The sequence below is a fragment of the Camellia sinensis genome, chromosome 4 (assembly GCF_055761805.1).
Source record: "Camellia sinensis isolate YWXY chromosome 4, ASM5576180v1, whole genome shotgun sequence".
Taxonomy (NCBI): domain Eukaryota; kingdom Viridiplantae; phylum Streptophyta; class Magnoliopsida; order Ericales; family Theaceae; genus Camellia; species Camellia sinensis.
In genome coordinates, this window is record NC_138964.1 from 181,985,123 (window position 1) to 182,002,209 (window position 17,087).

Below are 17,087 nucleotides of genomic sequence, written 5' to 3' on the forward strand. Positions count from 1 at the left end.
ATATGTTTATAAAAGTTTAAGATTATTGTCTCATGTACATCTTCATAATTTGATAGACTATGTGTATTTTATGTATTTGCTTCTACAGCCCTTAATTGTACATTATTATGTTAAGAGGCCTTTGGTAATCCAAGGATTACTGGCCTGTTACGACGCTAAACCTATAAGGGCGGGTTGGGTCGTGACAGAGTGGTATCAGAGCACGTGTTCTACCACACACACGAGTCGATACAAGCTTAGGATGTCCTAGTAAGAAGTAAGGGGCATTCCATCTGTATGTGTGAGTGTGTTTTTTTTAAAGTGAAAGCATAAATCTGGTTATGATCACAAGATATAGAAACAAATAATCTGAATAATGTAAAAAGAACTATTTGTTTATGTTTATGATGTTTCGTTTACCTATAGCAAATGAAAAATACAAGAAGTGATGGAATAGCTGAATCATCTGAGGCTCGAATGAGCCACATGAACAAATGCTAGCAGCTTTAACTGAGGCAATAGCTCAACAACAACAGAGGCAACAACTCTTACATCCTCCACCCCGCCGATCCAAGTGGAGTCGAATAACAATAATCTCATAAATTTCACTCAAAAGTTTCTGAAGATGAAACCACCAATCCAAGTGGGTGCACACTATATTTTATTATTCTCTTGATTTTCTTAGATATTTTTGTATAAAAAATAAAAATATTACTAAAATAATATATTATCAAACGAAACTATAAACGTATAATAAAACGTGGTGTGCGGCCCACGAATAAGCTGTTTGCTTCCCGGTGAAGGGAGGGGGACTAATAAGTAAATAAATAATTTGTATAGTTGACAACGAAATAACAGCAAAGTTTAGTTAATTATTCGATTCTATAACCCTTAACAGGGGCAATACTGAAAAGACTCCCAATATATGTGGAATTAGGGAAATATTTTTTTCCATCTCCCAAACCAAAACCATCATCGTTTCTTTATTGGAAATTCTCGCTGACGAGTTGGATTCCAAAACACCTCTCTCTCTCTCTCTCTCTCTCTCTCTGTGCAATTCGATGATTATTCGACAGTTATCTAAACCCTAATCCTAGTTTCATGTGAAGAGAATCAGTGGTTCTCTTCAAAATTTCCATATATAATTCATCATTATAAACCCTAGATTGTTGAGAGACCTAATGGAGCAATCTCAAGGATCGTCAATCATGTCGCCTTTACCTTCAATGATCATGAATTACAGTCTTCTCTCTCCTCCCCCGTCGATCGATCCCGACGCCGACTTCGACACGGCGTGGTACGGCAACATCCAGTACCTCCTCAACATCTCCGCCATCGGAGCTCTCTCTTGCGTCCTCGTCTTCCTCTTCGTCAAGCTCCGCAGCGACCACCGCCGCATGCCAGGCGCCGCCGCCGTCTTCTCCAAGCTCCTCGCCGTCTGGCACGCCACCGGCCGCCAGATCGCCACCCACTGCGGCGCCGACGCCGCCCAATTCCTCCTTATCGAGGGCGGAAGCTGCTCCGTCCTTCTTGCCATCGCGATTCTCTCCTTGTGTGTTGTTCTCCCCCTCAATCTCTACGGTGGTACTGCTCCGATGAACGATCAGTTCTCGAAGACCACCGTGAATCACATCACGAAAGGTTCGCCTTTGCTCTGGATTCACTTCTTGTTTGTTGTGATTGTTGTTGTTTTGGTTCATTTTGGTATAAATGAGATTGAGCAACGCTTGAGAATCACTAGGTTTAGGGATGGGTATGGTAATCCTAGTGATCCTAGTGCGAATTCATCTGCAATTTTCACTATAATGGTGCACGGGGTGCCGAAAACTTTAGGGTTTGATAAGACTTCTTTGGTGGAGTATTTTCAACACAAGTATCCCGGGAAAGTTTATAAGGTCATTGTGCCGATGGATTTGTGTGCTTTGGATGATTTAGTTACGGAGTTGGTTAAAGTTAGAGATGATATTTCCAAATTGATAGTGAAGATTGAGTCGCGGGTTTCAACGATTGAAATTGAAGATGGTGAAATTGGAGAAGATTCTTCAGCGGGGTTGTGGAACAGAGCACGTTCGCTGTGGAGGACAGTAAGGAACTACTGGGATGAGATTATTAGTGAATTAGGGTTTACGGATGAGGAGAGGTTGAGAAAGCTGCAAGAATTGAGAGCTGATTTAGAGACTGAAATGGCAGCATACAAAGAAGGGCGAGCAAAGGGTGCTGGAGTGGCTTTTGTGGTATTTAAGGATGTGTATGCCACTAATAAGGCTGTTCAGGATTTCCGGAATGAGAAAAGGAGACGGATTGGAAAATTCTTTTCTGTCATGGAGTTGCAGTTACAGAGGAACCAATGGAAAGTTGAGCGAGCTCCATTGGCGACCGACATATACTGGAATCATTTGGGCTCCTCAAAGGTCTCACTGAAACTTCGCAGAGTGTTTGTGAATACATGCCTAGTGTTGATGCTTTTGTTCTTCAGTTCTCCTCTTGCCGTGATTAGTGCCATTAAGAGTGCTGGACGCATTATCAACGCAGAGGCAATGGATAATGCTCAAATGTGGTTGGCTTGGGTGCAAAGCTCAAGCTGGCTGGCAACTATAATCTTTCAGTTCCTTCCTAATGTTCTTATTTTTGTGAGTATGTATATAGTGATCCCATCAGCTCTGTCCTATCTCTCAAAGTTTGAACGGCATCTTACTGTGTCAGGGGAGCAAAGAGCTGCACTTTTGAAGATGGTTTGCTTCTTTCTTGTAAATCTCATTCTTTTGAGGGCTCTGGTTGAATCCTCTCTAGAGAGTGCAATCTTAAGAATGGGTCGCTGTTATTTGGACGGAGAAGATTGCAAAAAGATTGAGCAATACATGAGCGCGTCATTTCTGTCAAGGTCATGCCTTTCATCTCTTGCATTTCTAATCACATGCACTTTCTTGGGAATATCTTTCGATCTTTTGGCTCCAATACCTTGGATAAAAAAGAAGCTTCAGAAGTTTCAGAAGAATGACATGCTTCTACTGGTACCAGAACAAAGTGAGGATTACCCATTAGAAAATCCGGATTTAGAGAGTCTGCGGAGACCACTGATTCCTGAAGAAGCATTTGACACAATGGTTGGCAATAATGGATTGCCGAATGGTGCCACACTTAGTGAAATCGATTTACCAGGACAAGTTCTTTCTGAATATCCGATCAGCAGAACCTCACCTATGCCAAAGCAAACATTTGATTTTGCACAATATTATGCATTCAATCTGACAATCTTTGCCCTGACCATGATCTATTCTGCATTTGCTCCTATTGTGGTTCCTGTTGGTACAATTTATTTTGGGTATAGGTACGTGGTTGATAAGTACAACTTTCTATTTGTATACAGAGTACAAGGGTTTCCTTCAGGCAATGATGGGAGGTTGATGGACACGGTATTGGGTATCATGAGGTTTTGTGTCGACTTGTTCCTACTTTCAATGCTCTTGTTCTTTACAGTCAAAGGAGATTCCACTAAGCTGCAAGCAATATTCACGCTTGGGCTGTTTGTGTTGTATAAATTGTTGCCTTCTGATGATGATAACTCCCAACCAGCTTTATTGCAAGGCATACAGACTGTTGACAATGTTGTAGATGGACCGATAGATTATGAGGTTTTTTCGCAACCCAAATTTGGATGGGATACAAGTCAGTTGTGATTTGATCTTTAACACTTATAAATGAGTTGCTTGTGATAGTCATGTATTTCTGTCCCCGTTAATCTTCAAAGAATCTTTTGTGACGTTTCTGTATATATATTCATGTGCTTTTGACATATTTCTCCTCATTTTCATTTATGTTGCGAAGAATCTAGATCAGAATGCATTCTGAACTAGACAGTATTTAATTTAAGAGTAGTTGAATTTTGTATTTTTATTTGCTAAGTTCAGTAACCTTTAAAGTGATATTTTCTGTTGTAAAATATGTATCCGACATCTGAGTGAAACAATAAAGCGATTGAGTGGATTCACGAGTTCTAGATTATCATTGGCCACGAATTTGTTAGGTGAGGCTTTGGTTTGTTGAGATTAGGAACCATCAGTTTCATCATTATGATATGCACTTCTTTGTGCATTTGTTATTCAATGATTCTTATGTAATCCATGCTTGTTGAGTTTTATACTGGTCTAGAATGCCCAAAATGAAAAATCTTCTTCTTTTCTCAATAGATGTGCAGTGACTAGGCATATTTGCTTTACTTTACAATACATCAGAAAACAGAAAGCTGAGATCTTGTTTGAAGTTACACCAGTTTGGTTATCTCTCGAGTCAATTTGGACCCTCATTTATGAAATGAGTTTTGGGGGCAAAGAGTTCTATTCCAAACCATTACTCGTAAGTTTGTTTATTTGTGAAGTGAAGGAAATGGGCTTTTATTAGTATTAGCTGGTGAAGATTGCGAATCCATTGTGAGCTCCCGTGTCTTGACTTCACTGAACAAGCTTGGTAGAGTCTGAGGCAATCTGTCTAGGTATCGTTTAAATTGATAAATGAATAGACTTATATTACTTCTTTTTAGTAAAATTTGATGTTATACAACCTTTTTAATGGGTACTTATTGGTTGTTCTGTCTCAAAAAATCTGCGTCCCTCTCCCACGCCCTTCGCAACCCATGTATGTGCCACTCGGTTGTTATATGGCAGAAGTTGCTAGACTTTTATGCTTGTAATTCAATACCTCTGCTGTTTCTACTAAAGAATCACACTAAACTTGAGAGAATTATATATTCACCATGACCATGAGAAGATTTCATGTTGTGCAGCATCCATGTTCTGTTTTTATTGTTTTGTTGGCAGATGCAGTCTTTACAGCAATTCCAAACAAAACAGATTTGAAATCTAATGATAAAACAAAATTGATAGAAATTTATATCTATTCTCCTTCTTTAGACTTAAAAAATTATTATATTTTCCTTAAATATTAATATATATGATATAATAGTTATTTATCTTTGCATATGACATATAATAAATACATAAAATTATATATTTTCCACGCGTCTAGCATGTAAGGTGTCTTACATTTTTTAAAAATTTCAATATTAGTGTGTTAGTATCATGTCCATGTCACCTCATGCATCTGTGTCCGTACTTCTTAGGCCACAATTGGATCTATTCTTGTTGATTTCCATAATGTGATCAATAGTTAATTAATTATCTTTAAGATTTGTTTATTTCAATTTTCCTTTTTCATATTGAGAAAAAAAATTCCCTGTGCGAATGCATGAACAGTAATTATTCCTCTTAATTATAACCAAACTTGAAGTTAAACCGTGCACTGGCGAGCAATGAACAAGGAGGCTGAATCGTCCAGTTTCACAAATAAAAATCATGCCGCGAACATGACTGTTTATGCAAGCACATGCCAAACGTCTCAGGATCATCACCATCCATATCAAAAAACTATGAAGAATTTTTTTATTTGTATTGAAAACTAAAAAGATTACAAAAAAAAAAATATATATATATATATATATATATATTTTTGATTCAATATATATATATATATATAAGTACAAGAGGGGAAAGGAAAAATTCATTAATGGAATGGGAACATACTTGGATGAAATGAAATGTAGGCAAGATGAGAATGAAGATAAGTTTGAAAATTATACCCAACAAGTCAAGTCTCATCCTATAACCATGCTGTGCCAAGCAAATGCTATTTCTCCTTCACTTCAACACCATGTTCAATTCAATGTGGCTTCACTTGTGAGTAATTTCAACTCTCTCTCTCTCTCTCTCTCTCTCAAGTGTGTGGCTAATCTTGAATTAACTAATACTCTCAAATTTCTTACCTTGTGAATTGGGTGGTAATAAATAGGGAAAGTTAGTTAGAATGGTCACAAGTTTTTCACTTGTGACTTTGATTTTACTCAATTTGGAAGAAGAAATGCATCATTTAGCGGTGAAAAGCAATCTTGTGAATGCAGGTGCAGAGACAACCAAGCTTTTGATTGAAGGCAGTGATGGTCAGCCAGTTTGTCCAAAGCCTCGCCGTCTTGGATCTCCCCTTCCGGAATTTCTCAACCCCCTGAGATGTACCAAACACAGGTTAATTTGTTTTTTATTTTTTCTTTGTAAAACGGAATTATAAAACTTTCCCCCTTCGTATATATCATGACATATGCTTGAAATTAGTAGTTACCTACGAAGCACGGATACATGCATAGGGCACGAAGATGGACACAAGATATAAATATATATGTTTTTTTAAATTAGGATACAGATATGGTGAGATTACAGTAAAAATATATTTTTTTATTTGCTATCTATATGAATATAAACATAGGGCAAGCACAGAGACATGAGAGCCATCCATGTATTTGTGGGTTTTACTCTTCCACTTTCTCCCTTGTTTTCATATATTTTACTTTGACCTCAAATTAACTTTATTAAATCATACATAAAATAAATTTAAAAAAAAGTTCATGAAGGTGTAATGAGGCACGTCCATGTAGTGTCCCAATGTGTCCTATGCTAAAATAATAGTTAAAAAATAGTTACATCACGTGGCGTCTCCAACACATGTCAAATACAAACACGATACCTATTTTGGCATGTCCTGCTTTCTAGGTAGGTAGTGTAGTGTTGAAAAATAGTTACTATATACCCAATCCATAAATTAGTATGATATCAAATACAAATTTATGAAATCTTTGTATCTTTCTTTCCTTTCTAAGATGGTTCCAAATACTTGTGAATTCGAAACTCATTTCCTATTCTGATGTCAACAGCCAACCAAATACCAATGAAAGAAGCCCAATTCTCAACATATTGGCTGAAAAGGTTTGATTCAAACCATATTATTATCACAAACTAATCTTCCTTAAAAAGTTTTAGATGCCCTCGACTCTTTAATCCCTACTACTAACTTGATCTTGATCTACAATGCAGATAATCGATGGACGAGAATCTGTATGCACCGGGTGCTCAGTGTCATGCTACTCGGGCTCTCCTCCGAGCCGAACAGACAATCCATTGGTTCATGATGTGCAATTCATGCACCAGATGGAAGTTTTTTCACCTTTTACGCGAACCAAACTGTCGGATAAATTTGGCTTCACCTCTGCTTCTCCAATATGAGCCCCGGAACATGAAAACGAGAAATTTCCCAGAAGAATGAGTCTGTCCTCACAATGAGGGGTTTCTCCCATTTTGAGGTTGTGTTTTTTGTAGCAGTTGTCTATTTTTGTGTAATTGTTTGTGTACTTGTAAATAGAATGAGATAAATGCACACAGATGTATCTTGTGAATATGATTCTCTGATCATCTGAGTTGTGCCCATTGAACTCTTGATTTGTGATTAGTCTCACATAAAGAGTTTTTTTTTTTTTCTTTTTCTTTTTTTTTTTCCTCTTCTAAGATGAGTTGTATGGTGTACAACCATGTTAAATTTAATCTAGTTTTGGACAGTTATGTGATTGGTTTATATTTATGTTAAAAACATGTTTATAGGAGAGCATGCTTTTCACTTGGTGTCCTTTTTCCTCCCCCTTTGTTTTGATTTTGTTTTTTGGTATTTTTTCGTTCCTTTTTTGGGGTTGGCAATAATAATGCTAACTTGGAAACCAATAAAATAAAATAAGACTAATGTTATACCAACAAAACAATACATTAAAAAAAAAAAATTGGACATTTATATATAAAAAAATTTGAATTTGAACTAATCATTTTAAAACAAAGACTCGTGAAGATTGTTTTTAAATACAAAACTACCACATTTGCATTATTTTGATAGAAAATTCTCCATAAAAAATTTTTAAGATTTTTTTTAAAAAACTGTTGGAAAAAATAGTTTTATATAGGCATATTTTTTAACCCATTTTGGGTGAACCCCAAACGTCTTTTGGGGTGGGTCCGAAGAGGTGAAGTGTTCCTTGCCGCGTGGCAAGTCACACGGTGAAGACGGAACGTCAAAACCATTTATGAGTGAATGGGAAGTTGACATCGTTTTCGAGTCTAACATTAATTTTTATTTGATAAAATTCTTTTGAATTTTTTCAATTAAAAAATTATTGTGGGAATTTAATTTAATTCTAAATTCAAATTTTGGGTTCCTAAGTGGTTTCCTAAAGTTTGTAATTGTGGGAATTTTATTTTAATTCTATGTTCAAATTTTTAGTTCCTAAGTGAGTTTCTAAAAATTGATTAAACTATTTAAATAGTTTAATAAAATTATTCCATTCAGTGAAAGATTTTATTTAATTAACTATTCTAATAGTTTAATTTAAAAAGCTTCAAACAGTTTTATAACTGTTATACCTTCGGTCCACTTTTCATTTGTTTGAAAATGTATTCAAACCAACAGACACTTTTCATTTTTTTTTGAATTATAAGTGCGTCTGTTCTTTGGCACTTGTTCGACAGGAGTTTGGCCTATATATACCATCTATTCTAGCAGGTTTGGATCCGAATTTTACATCTGAAAATCTGTCTAAATTTGATCTCTTTGTTGTCCAGATTTTTCCTTCTTTTGCATTATTCTTTATTCTAGTTTTAGAATAAATATTCAGAGAGTTAGATCACAGGTTTGGTTCGCCGAACAATTTGTTTTGGAGTGCTACTACAAATTGATTAAAGATCATTGTATCCTGGGAGATAGATGCCACTCAACCGTAAGCACCATAGCGGGGCGAATCTGTCTTAAGGACAGAGTGTCACACACTCGACTTGGTCTTTTTTATTTTTGTTTGGTTCAACAAAATATTTTCTGTAAGTTTTACTTTATTTTGTTTGAATTTATTTCAGTTTATTTTATTTACACAGAAGATTGTTCCAACAATCTTAAGACAGATTCAAATTATTCTGTTTACAAAATTTTTCGTTTGTTTTCCTTTTCTTTCTTCGTAAATAATTTCGGAAGAAAATTATTTTCTGTGAATTTACAAAATAATATTCTGGTTGGAAAAACAAATAGTGATTATATGCTATTTGACAGATAGTAGTAATTTACTGTCTCTTTTCTTTGACAACAACTAGTAGTACGATACTGGTGTCATTAACAATTCAGAATATATTTTTGTGGGATTTTTTCAGAAATTAATTTTGGGTTTTAGAAATTATTTTCTGAGTTTTCATTAATTAAAATTCTGTTTCAGTATTTTAATTATTGAAGTGTTCTGAAATTAATTTTCTTGTGTGGAATTAATTTGGTTGAATAAAATTTTATTTTATTTCCAAATTAATTGATAAATAAAAGTTATAGTTTTTATTTCTTTTATTTTATAGAATTTAATTTTCTGTGTAGAATTAATTTGTTTAAATAAAATTTTATTTTATTTTCAAATTAATTGGAAAATAAAAGTTACATTCTTGTTTCTTTTATTTTTACGGAATTTAATTCTGTGAATTTGGTTTAATTTTCTATGTAGTGTAAATTCTAATTATAATTTTGTTTTATATATTAGAATTGATGGCTACTGAAACAAATACCCAAACAAGTACTACTGTGGTGGCTGCAATGACGCCAACCTCCCTTCCTGTTGTAACAGTACCGGTAAATCACGGTGAAAAGCCAGAGAAGTTCTTAGGAACTGACTTTAAAAAATGGCAACAGAAAATGTTGTTCTATCTTACAACTCTGAACCTGGCTCGTTTCCTCCGTGAAGATGCTCCTATCCTGAAAGAGGATGAAACCGACCGGCAAGTGGTTGCTGCGGTTGATGCCTGAAAACATGCCGATTTTCTTTGCCGGAATTACGTCTTGAACGGACTTGACAACACATTATACAACGTCTACAGTCCAATCAAGACTGCAAAGGAACTTTGGGAATCGTTGGAGAAAAAGTACAAAATGGAAGATGCCGGCTCAAAGAAATTTGTGGTTGGCAGATTCTTGGATTTTGTAATGGTTGATTCAAAAATTGTGATCAGCCAAGCTCAAGATTTCCAACTCATTCTGCATGACATTCACGCAGAAGGTATGTTTCTCAGTGAATCCTTTCAAGTTGCAGCCTTAATTGAAAAATTACCAAAAGGCTGGAAGAAATTCAAGAACTACCTCAAACATAAGCGCAAAGAAATTTCTATGGACGAGTTAATTGTGCGTTTGAGGATTGAGGAGGACAACCGCAATTCTGAAAAGCGGGCTGGTAAGCATCCTATGGAGTCTAAGGCAAATGTGGTGGAACATACTTCAAAAACCAAGAAACGAAAGTCTTCTAAAGAAAGTTCATCACAAGGCTCTAAAGGGGGGGATAATAAAAAGTACAAGTTTAATGGCAAATGTTACATCTGTGATAAAGAGGGACATCGGGCCAAAGATTGCCGTAGCAAAGGCAAAAATAAAAGAAGAACAAGCAAGAAGCCTGCTCAAGCCCACATGACTGAAGTGGACAATATTTCCAATGATGTCGATGACATCAATCTTTCTGTAGTTGTTTCCGAGGCAAATCTTGTCGGAAATCCTAAAGAATGGTGGGTGGACACTGGTGCTACTCGCCATATCTGTGCCGACAAAAAGATGTTCACATTTTATTCTACAGTGGACAATGGTGAACAACTCTTTATGGGCAACTCCTTAACTTCCAAAGTTGAAGGACAAGGAAAGATTGTACTCAAGATGACATCTGGAAAGGAACTCACTCTCAACAATGTGCTGCATGTACCGGACATTCGCAAGAATCTTGTTTCCGGATCTTTGTTGAGTAAGAATGGGTTTAGGCTAGTATTTGAGAGTGATAAATTTATACTTACTAAGAATGGGATATATGTAGGAAAAGGTTACATGTCTGATGGCCTTTTCAAGTTAAATGTAATGACCGTTGTACACTCAGTTATTAATAATACTACATCTTCTTCTTACTTGCTTGAGTCTTCAAATTTATGGCATGGTAGACTAGGACATATTAATTATGGATCTTTGCGTAGATTAATTAATATGGAATGTTTACCTAAATTTAACATTGATTCAAATCATAAATGTGAAATTTGCGTTGAGGCAAAATTATCTAAAACTCCTTTTCATTCAATTGAAAGAAGTACGGAAGCACTTGAATTAATTCATAGTGACATTTGTGATTTTAAATCAATTCAAACTAGAGGTGGGAAAAAATATTTTATCACTTTTATAGATGACTATACTAGATATAGTTATATGTATTTAATTCGAACCAAGGATGAAGCTTTGGAAACTTTCATTCAATATAAGAATGAAGTTGAAAATCAACTTGGTAAGAAAATCAAGAAACTTAGAAGTGATAGAGGTGGTGAATATGAATCACCTTTTGGTGAGTTTTGTAAAGAACATGGAATAATTCATCAAACCACCGCTCCTTACTCACCTCAGCAAAATGGAATTGCTGAAAGGAAAAATAGGACTTTAAAAGAAATGATGAATGCCATGTTAATTAGTTCTGGATTACCTCAGAACTTGTGGGGGGAAGCAATACTTTCTGCTAATTATATTTTAAATAAAGTACCCCGAAAGAAAATAAATCAAACACCTTATGAATTGTGGCATGGAAGAGTACCATCCTACAAATACTTAAAAGTGTGGGGGTGTTTGGCTAAAGTGGCTATTCCTAGTCCTAAAAAGACTAAGATAGGTCCTAAGACCATTGATTGCATTTTCATTGGTTATGCCAAGAATAGTAGTGCATATCGGTTTTTGATTCATAAATCAGAACATTCCGAAATGCATGTAAATACTATTATTGAGTCTCGGAATGCATCATTCTTTGAACATGTATTTCCAAATAAAACTGGACAAGAGACTAGTAATAATAAGAGATCTTTTGATACTATTACTAGTAATGATCAAGAACATAATCAAGAGCAAGAGTTAGACCAAAATGAGGAAGAAGAACCTAGGCGTAGTAAACGTGCTAGAACCTCAAAATCTTTTGGTCCAGATTTTCTAACATTTTTGTTAGAAAATGAGCCTTTAACTTTTAAAGAGGCTATGTCCAGTCCTGAAGCTCCTTTATGGAAAGAAGCTGTCAACAGTGAAGTTGAATCCATCTTGCAAAATTACACTTGGGAATTAGTGGACTTGCCACCAGGTTGTAAACCTCTTGGGTACAAGTGGATTTTCAAAAGAAAATTGAAAGCGGATGGATCAATAGATAAATACAAGGCAAGACTTGTAGTCAAAGGTTTTAGACAGAAAGAAGGTCTAGATTACTTTGACACATACTCACCGGTTACTAGAATCACATCCATTAGAATGCTAATTGCCATTGCATCTCTATACAATCTAGAAATTCATCAAATGGATGTTAAAACCGCTTTATTAAATGGTGAGTTAAATGAAGAAATTTACATGGAACAACCAGAAGGGTTTTCTGTTCCAGGAAAAGAAAAGAAAGTGTGTAAATTGGTTAAATCATTATATGGTTTAAAACAAGCGCCAAAGCAATGGCATGAGAAATTTGACAAGGCAATGATGTCAAATGGATTTAAAATTAATGAGTGTGACAAATGTGTTTATATTAAAAACACAGATAAAGGTTATGTCATTGTATGTCTTTATGTAGATGATATGCTCATCATAGGTAGTAATAATAATATGATTAAAACTACCAAGAAAATGTTGAATAAACATTTTGACATGAAGGACATGGGCATTGCTGATGTAATTCTTGGTATGAAAATTACCAAAACATCAGAAGGATATGCTTTGTCACAATCTCATTACATTGAGAAAACACTTGATAAATTCAGCAAAAATGATGATCATCTAGCTAGAACACCTGTAGATGTTAATTTGTATCTTTCTAAAAATGTACAGGAAAGTATTTCTCAATTAGAGTATGCCCAAATTATTGGAAGCTTAATGTACTTGATGAACTGCACTCGCCCAGATATAGCTTATGCAGTAAGTAAATTAAGTAGATATACGAGTAATCCGGGAGTAGAACACTGGAAAGCAATTATAAGGGTTCTAAGATATCTCCGATTTACTCGTAACATTGGGCTTAACTATACAAGATATCCAGCAGTACTTGAAGGATACTGTGATGCAAATTGGATATCGGATACTAAAGACTCGAAGTCCACCAGTGGGTATGTCTTTACTCTTGGTGGGGCGGCTGTATCTTGGAAATCTTCCAAACAGACTTGTATTGCTAGGTCTACTATGGAATCTGAATTCATAGCTTTAGACAAAGCTGGGGAAGAGGCAGAATGGCTTCGCCACTTCCTTGAAGATATTCCAATTTGGCCAAAACCGGTGCCTGCTATATGCATACATTGCGATAGTCAATCAGCAATAGGTAGAGCACAGAGTCATATGTATAACGGTAAGTCTCGACACATTCGTCGTCGACATAATACCGTAAGACAACTACTCTCTAATGGAATTATTTCCATAGAATATGTTAAGTCTAAAGACAACATAGCGGATCCACTAACCAAAGGGTTAGCAAGAGAGTTAGTTGAAAATTCATCGAGGGGAATGGGACTTAAGCCTATTAAATAAGAGTTACCACAACGGCAACCCAACCTAGTTGACTGGAGATCCCAAGATCTAGGTTCAAAGGGACAACCGAGTTGTGATTGACTCAGAAGGATCACTGTGGAGTCCAACTCCTACCCATTTCTATGATGAAATAAGTGATGTCTGCGGCGATTTAGGTTATGTAATACTTTTAATGATTCTTATATCTAGGTAAACCTAGTGGAGTATGGCAGGATACTTTTCATAAGAATCACCGATGTGAGTGTGAATTGGGCCGGTTCTATAAGATTTGTGAAGGGCTATAAGTCTTTAGAGCACTCATGAAAGACCAGGTTGTTCAGGGCCAAAATGAACACAATAGTGAGAACTAAACTGTGTCTGGGAATATACTGTGTGAGTTCTATTGTCTAGGTTTACACAAACGGCTGAACAGTTCAAGACATCATGTTCACTGGTTAGCTAGTAAATCCGATAGTGTCTCACAAGGGAAGGTTCAAAGCCAAAAGTTACCTATCCTTTGCAGAATATTTTCAATTTCTGTACTCTCTGATTAGATCATGTTGTTGCATTTTCTCTCCGTCAACTTCCATTCATGTGGGGGATTGTTGGAAAAAATGGTTTTATATAGGCATATTTTTTAACCCATTTTGGGTGAACCCCAAACGTCTTTTGGGGTGGGTCCGAAGAGGTGAAGTGTTCCTTGCCGTGTGGCAAGTCACACGGTGAAGACGGAACGTCAAAACCATTTATGAGTGAATGGGAAGTTGACATCATTTTCGAGTCTAACATTAATTTTTATTTGATAAAATTCTTTTGAATTTTTTCAATTAAAAAATTATTGTAGGAATTTAATTTAATTCTAAATTCAAATTTTGGGTTCCTAAGTGGTTTCTTAAAGTTTGTAATTGTGGGAATTTTATTTTAATTCTATATTCAAATTTTTAGTTCCTAAGTGAGTTTCTAAAAATTGATTAAACTATTTAAATAGTTTAATAAAATTATTCCATTCAGTGAAAGATTTTATTTAATTAACTATTCTAATAGTTTAATTTAAAAAGCTTCAAACAGTTTTATAGCTGTTATACCTTCGGTCCACTTTTCATTTGTTTGAAAATGTATTCAAACCAACAGACACTTTTCATTTTTTTTTGAATTATAAGTGCGTCTGTTCTTTGGCACCTGTTCGACAGGAGTTTGGCCTATATATACCATCTATTCTAGCAGGTTTGGATCCGAATTTTACATCTGAAAATCTGTCTAAATTTGATCTCTTTGTTGTCCAGATTTTTCCTTCTTTCGCATTATTCTTCATTCTAGTTTTAGAATAAATATTCAGAGAGTTAGATCACAGGTTTGGTTCGCCGAACAATTTGTTTTGGAGTGCTACTACAAATTGATTAAAGATCATTGTATCCTGGGAGATAGATGCCACTCAACCGTAAGCACCATAGCGGGGCGAATCTGTCTTAAGGACAGAGTGTCACACACTCGACTTGGTCTTTTTTATTTTTGTTTGGTTCAACAAAATATTTTCTGTAAGTTTTACTTTATTTTGTTTGAATTTATTTCAGTTTATTTTATTTACACAGAAGATTGTTCCAACAAAAACTCCATAGTATGCTCAGGACTTATTTGGTGCCACTTTTTACAAGTTGAAAGTTTATAACAATAACACAGAAGTTACAAATATCCATTTTTTTTTCTTTTGGAACAAAATACCCAACTTTCTAATAATCATTTTTTTTAAAAAAACTTATTTAAGTTATTTTGACCTAATAAGCTATAAGTAGAAATTATATCAAATAATTTGGCATAAACTAAAAAAATAAAAATAAATAAAAAAACAGTGCCTTGATAGTTCGCCAATGTTGAGATCTCATGTGAAATTTTAGGGAGGTTCTATTTTCACAAACCAATTCCTCTCATGCATACTTAATGATTTTTTTCAAAAACACAATTTTATACCTTATTCCGGGTTGGTTTGAGAAGTGGGTTGGCTTTTTGACTTTTTTGGCTATTTTAGCCTGGGCTAAAAAGTTTGGTTTGGGAAGAACTTTTTGGCTTTTTGGCTTTTTTGGCTTTTTTGGCTTTTTTTGTGAGAGAAGAGTGTAATGATTATGGGTTGGATGTGATGTTTTGTTTTTTGTAACTAAAATAGCTTATTTTGTCTTTTGTGACTAAAATAGCCAAAAAAGTCCCTAACCCAACTTGCCAAACGGAGCCTCAAATTATTGTGGCTGAGAAGTGCTATAGGGGTATTGAAAGAAATGGTGGGTAGCGACTAGGGATTTGGGATAAGCAGTAAGAGTTAGGGATGTAAATTGGGGCCGACTCTATCCACCCAGGCCGGGGCTCGAGCCATCCAGGCTCTACCAAAATTTGGGCCTAGCCAAGCCTTGGATGGGCTAGCCTGAACATTTTTTTATTAAAATTTTATTCTTTTCCATTAAAAATGACACTGGGCCTCAAGCGGACCAGGCAGGTCAGGTTTTGAGTGATCCTTGAGCAGATCGATGGGTTGGGCCACGAGCTAGGGGCCGGCCTTAAAAATAATGGCCCAAGCCTAATGTCTCAAGTTGGGCCTGGGTCTAACCGGACCAGGCCCACCCCAAGTCGCGGGGGGGTTTCGGGCCGTCCACAAGCCACGGGCCAAATTTACACCCGGAGTATATGGTAAGGAAAGGATGAAATGTGATGAGTTGGGTAATGGCAGCTAGTAATAGTGGAGGATGAGAGTGGCATTGACGGCATAAGTTTTGGGTAAAGGAGGTGGTGGTTGGCGAGTTGTGAATGAAGAAGATACGGGTTAGAGAGTTAGGGTTTGAAGGATAAAGGAAATAAGGGCATTTTTTGTATGATGCATTGTGCACTGAATAGAACATGTGATTTCAAAATTATTAGCGCCGTGTTTGGATCATAGTTTTTTATAAGGATTTGGAAGGAGAAAAAGAAATGAAGATGAAAATAGAGAAAAAGAAATAGTTTATATTTCACTCACATTTGTCTCACATTTTTCCTTTTTAGTTTCAAATTTGTAATCCAAAAACAGCCTAAGTGTATGTCTTGAGAGAAGATATTTTACAAAGAGTATTTGGTGTGTGAAAATAGAAGCTTCTAAAATATTACTGCATTCGAAGTGCATATACGAGTGAACTTACCAAAATATCCCTAAAATATTTGGAGAACTTACCAATAAGTCTCATATACAAAGTTCAAGACCCATTTAATCCTCAAACAAAACACTTGCACCAATTAGTCCTATACATTTTTAATTATTACCAAAAAATCCTTCTTTTTTTTTTTTTAATTTATAAACACTATTACATCTTACTACTGTCGGACTTCCGTGAAACGATCACAGGAGACTCGTCGGAATGTTTAACATCACCGGGAAGTTGCCGGAGTATCGCTGAAAGTTCACCGAAGTGTTAAAAACATTAATGGAAGTCGCCGGAATGTTCAGAACATTCACTGGACGTTAAGAACATTATTGGAGACTCACCAGAATGTCTAGAATATTATCGGGAAAAAAAAAGAATAAATAGAGAAATTAGAGCGAAAAAACATAGCAAAATGTGCTAAATATTGATAAAGTAAAAGAAGAAAAAAATGAAACAACAAAAAACAGCAATAATGGGAAAAGTATATGCTATTTTTCAATTTTCGTAAGGTTTAAGTAAATAATCTCC

General features: G+C 35.5%; 2 protein-coding genes across 2 annotated transcripts; both read left to right on the forward strand.

The window, feature by feature from the left end:
- Window positions 1–770: 770 nt before the first annotated feature.
- Window positions 771–3,772, forward strand: LOC114277373 (early-responsive to dehydration stress protein (ERD4)). The gene has a single exon (XM_028219267.2). The coding sequence runs from the start codon at window positions 1,161–1,163 to the stop codon at window positions 3,654–3,656; it is 2,496 nt and encodes an 831-aa protein (XP_028075068.2). The 5' UTR covers window positions 771–1,160; the 3' UTR covers window positions 3,657–3,772.
- A 1,395-nt stretch (window positions 3,773–5,167) lies between these two features.
- Window positions 5,168–7,428, forward strand: LOC114277374 (uncharacterized). Its single transcript, XM_028219268.2, has 3 exons — window positions 5,168–6,050; window positions 6,734–6,785; window positions 6,894–7,428. Exons 1-3 carry the CDS (start codon window positions 5,836–5,838, stop codon window positions 7,080–7,082), a joined length of 456 nt encoding a protein of 151 aa, XP_028075069.2. The 5' UTR covers window positions 5,168–5,835; the 3' UTR covers window positions 7,083–7,428.
- Window positions 7,429–17,087: the final 9,659 nt, after the last annotated feature.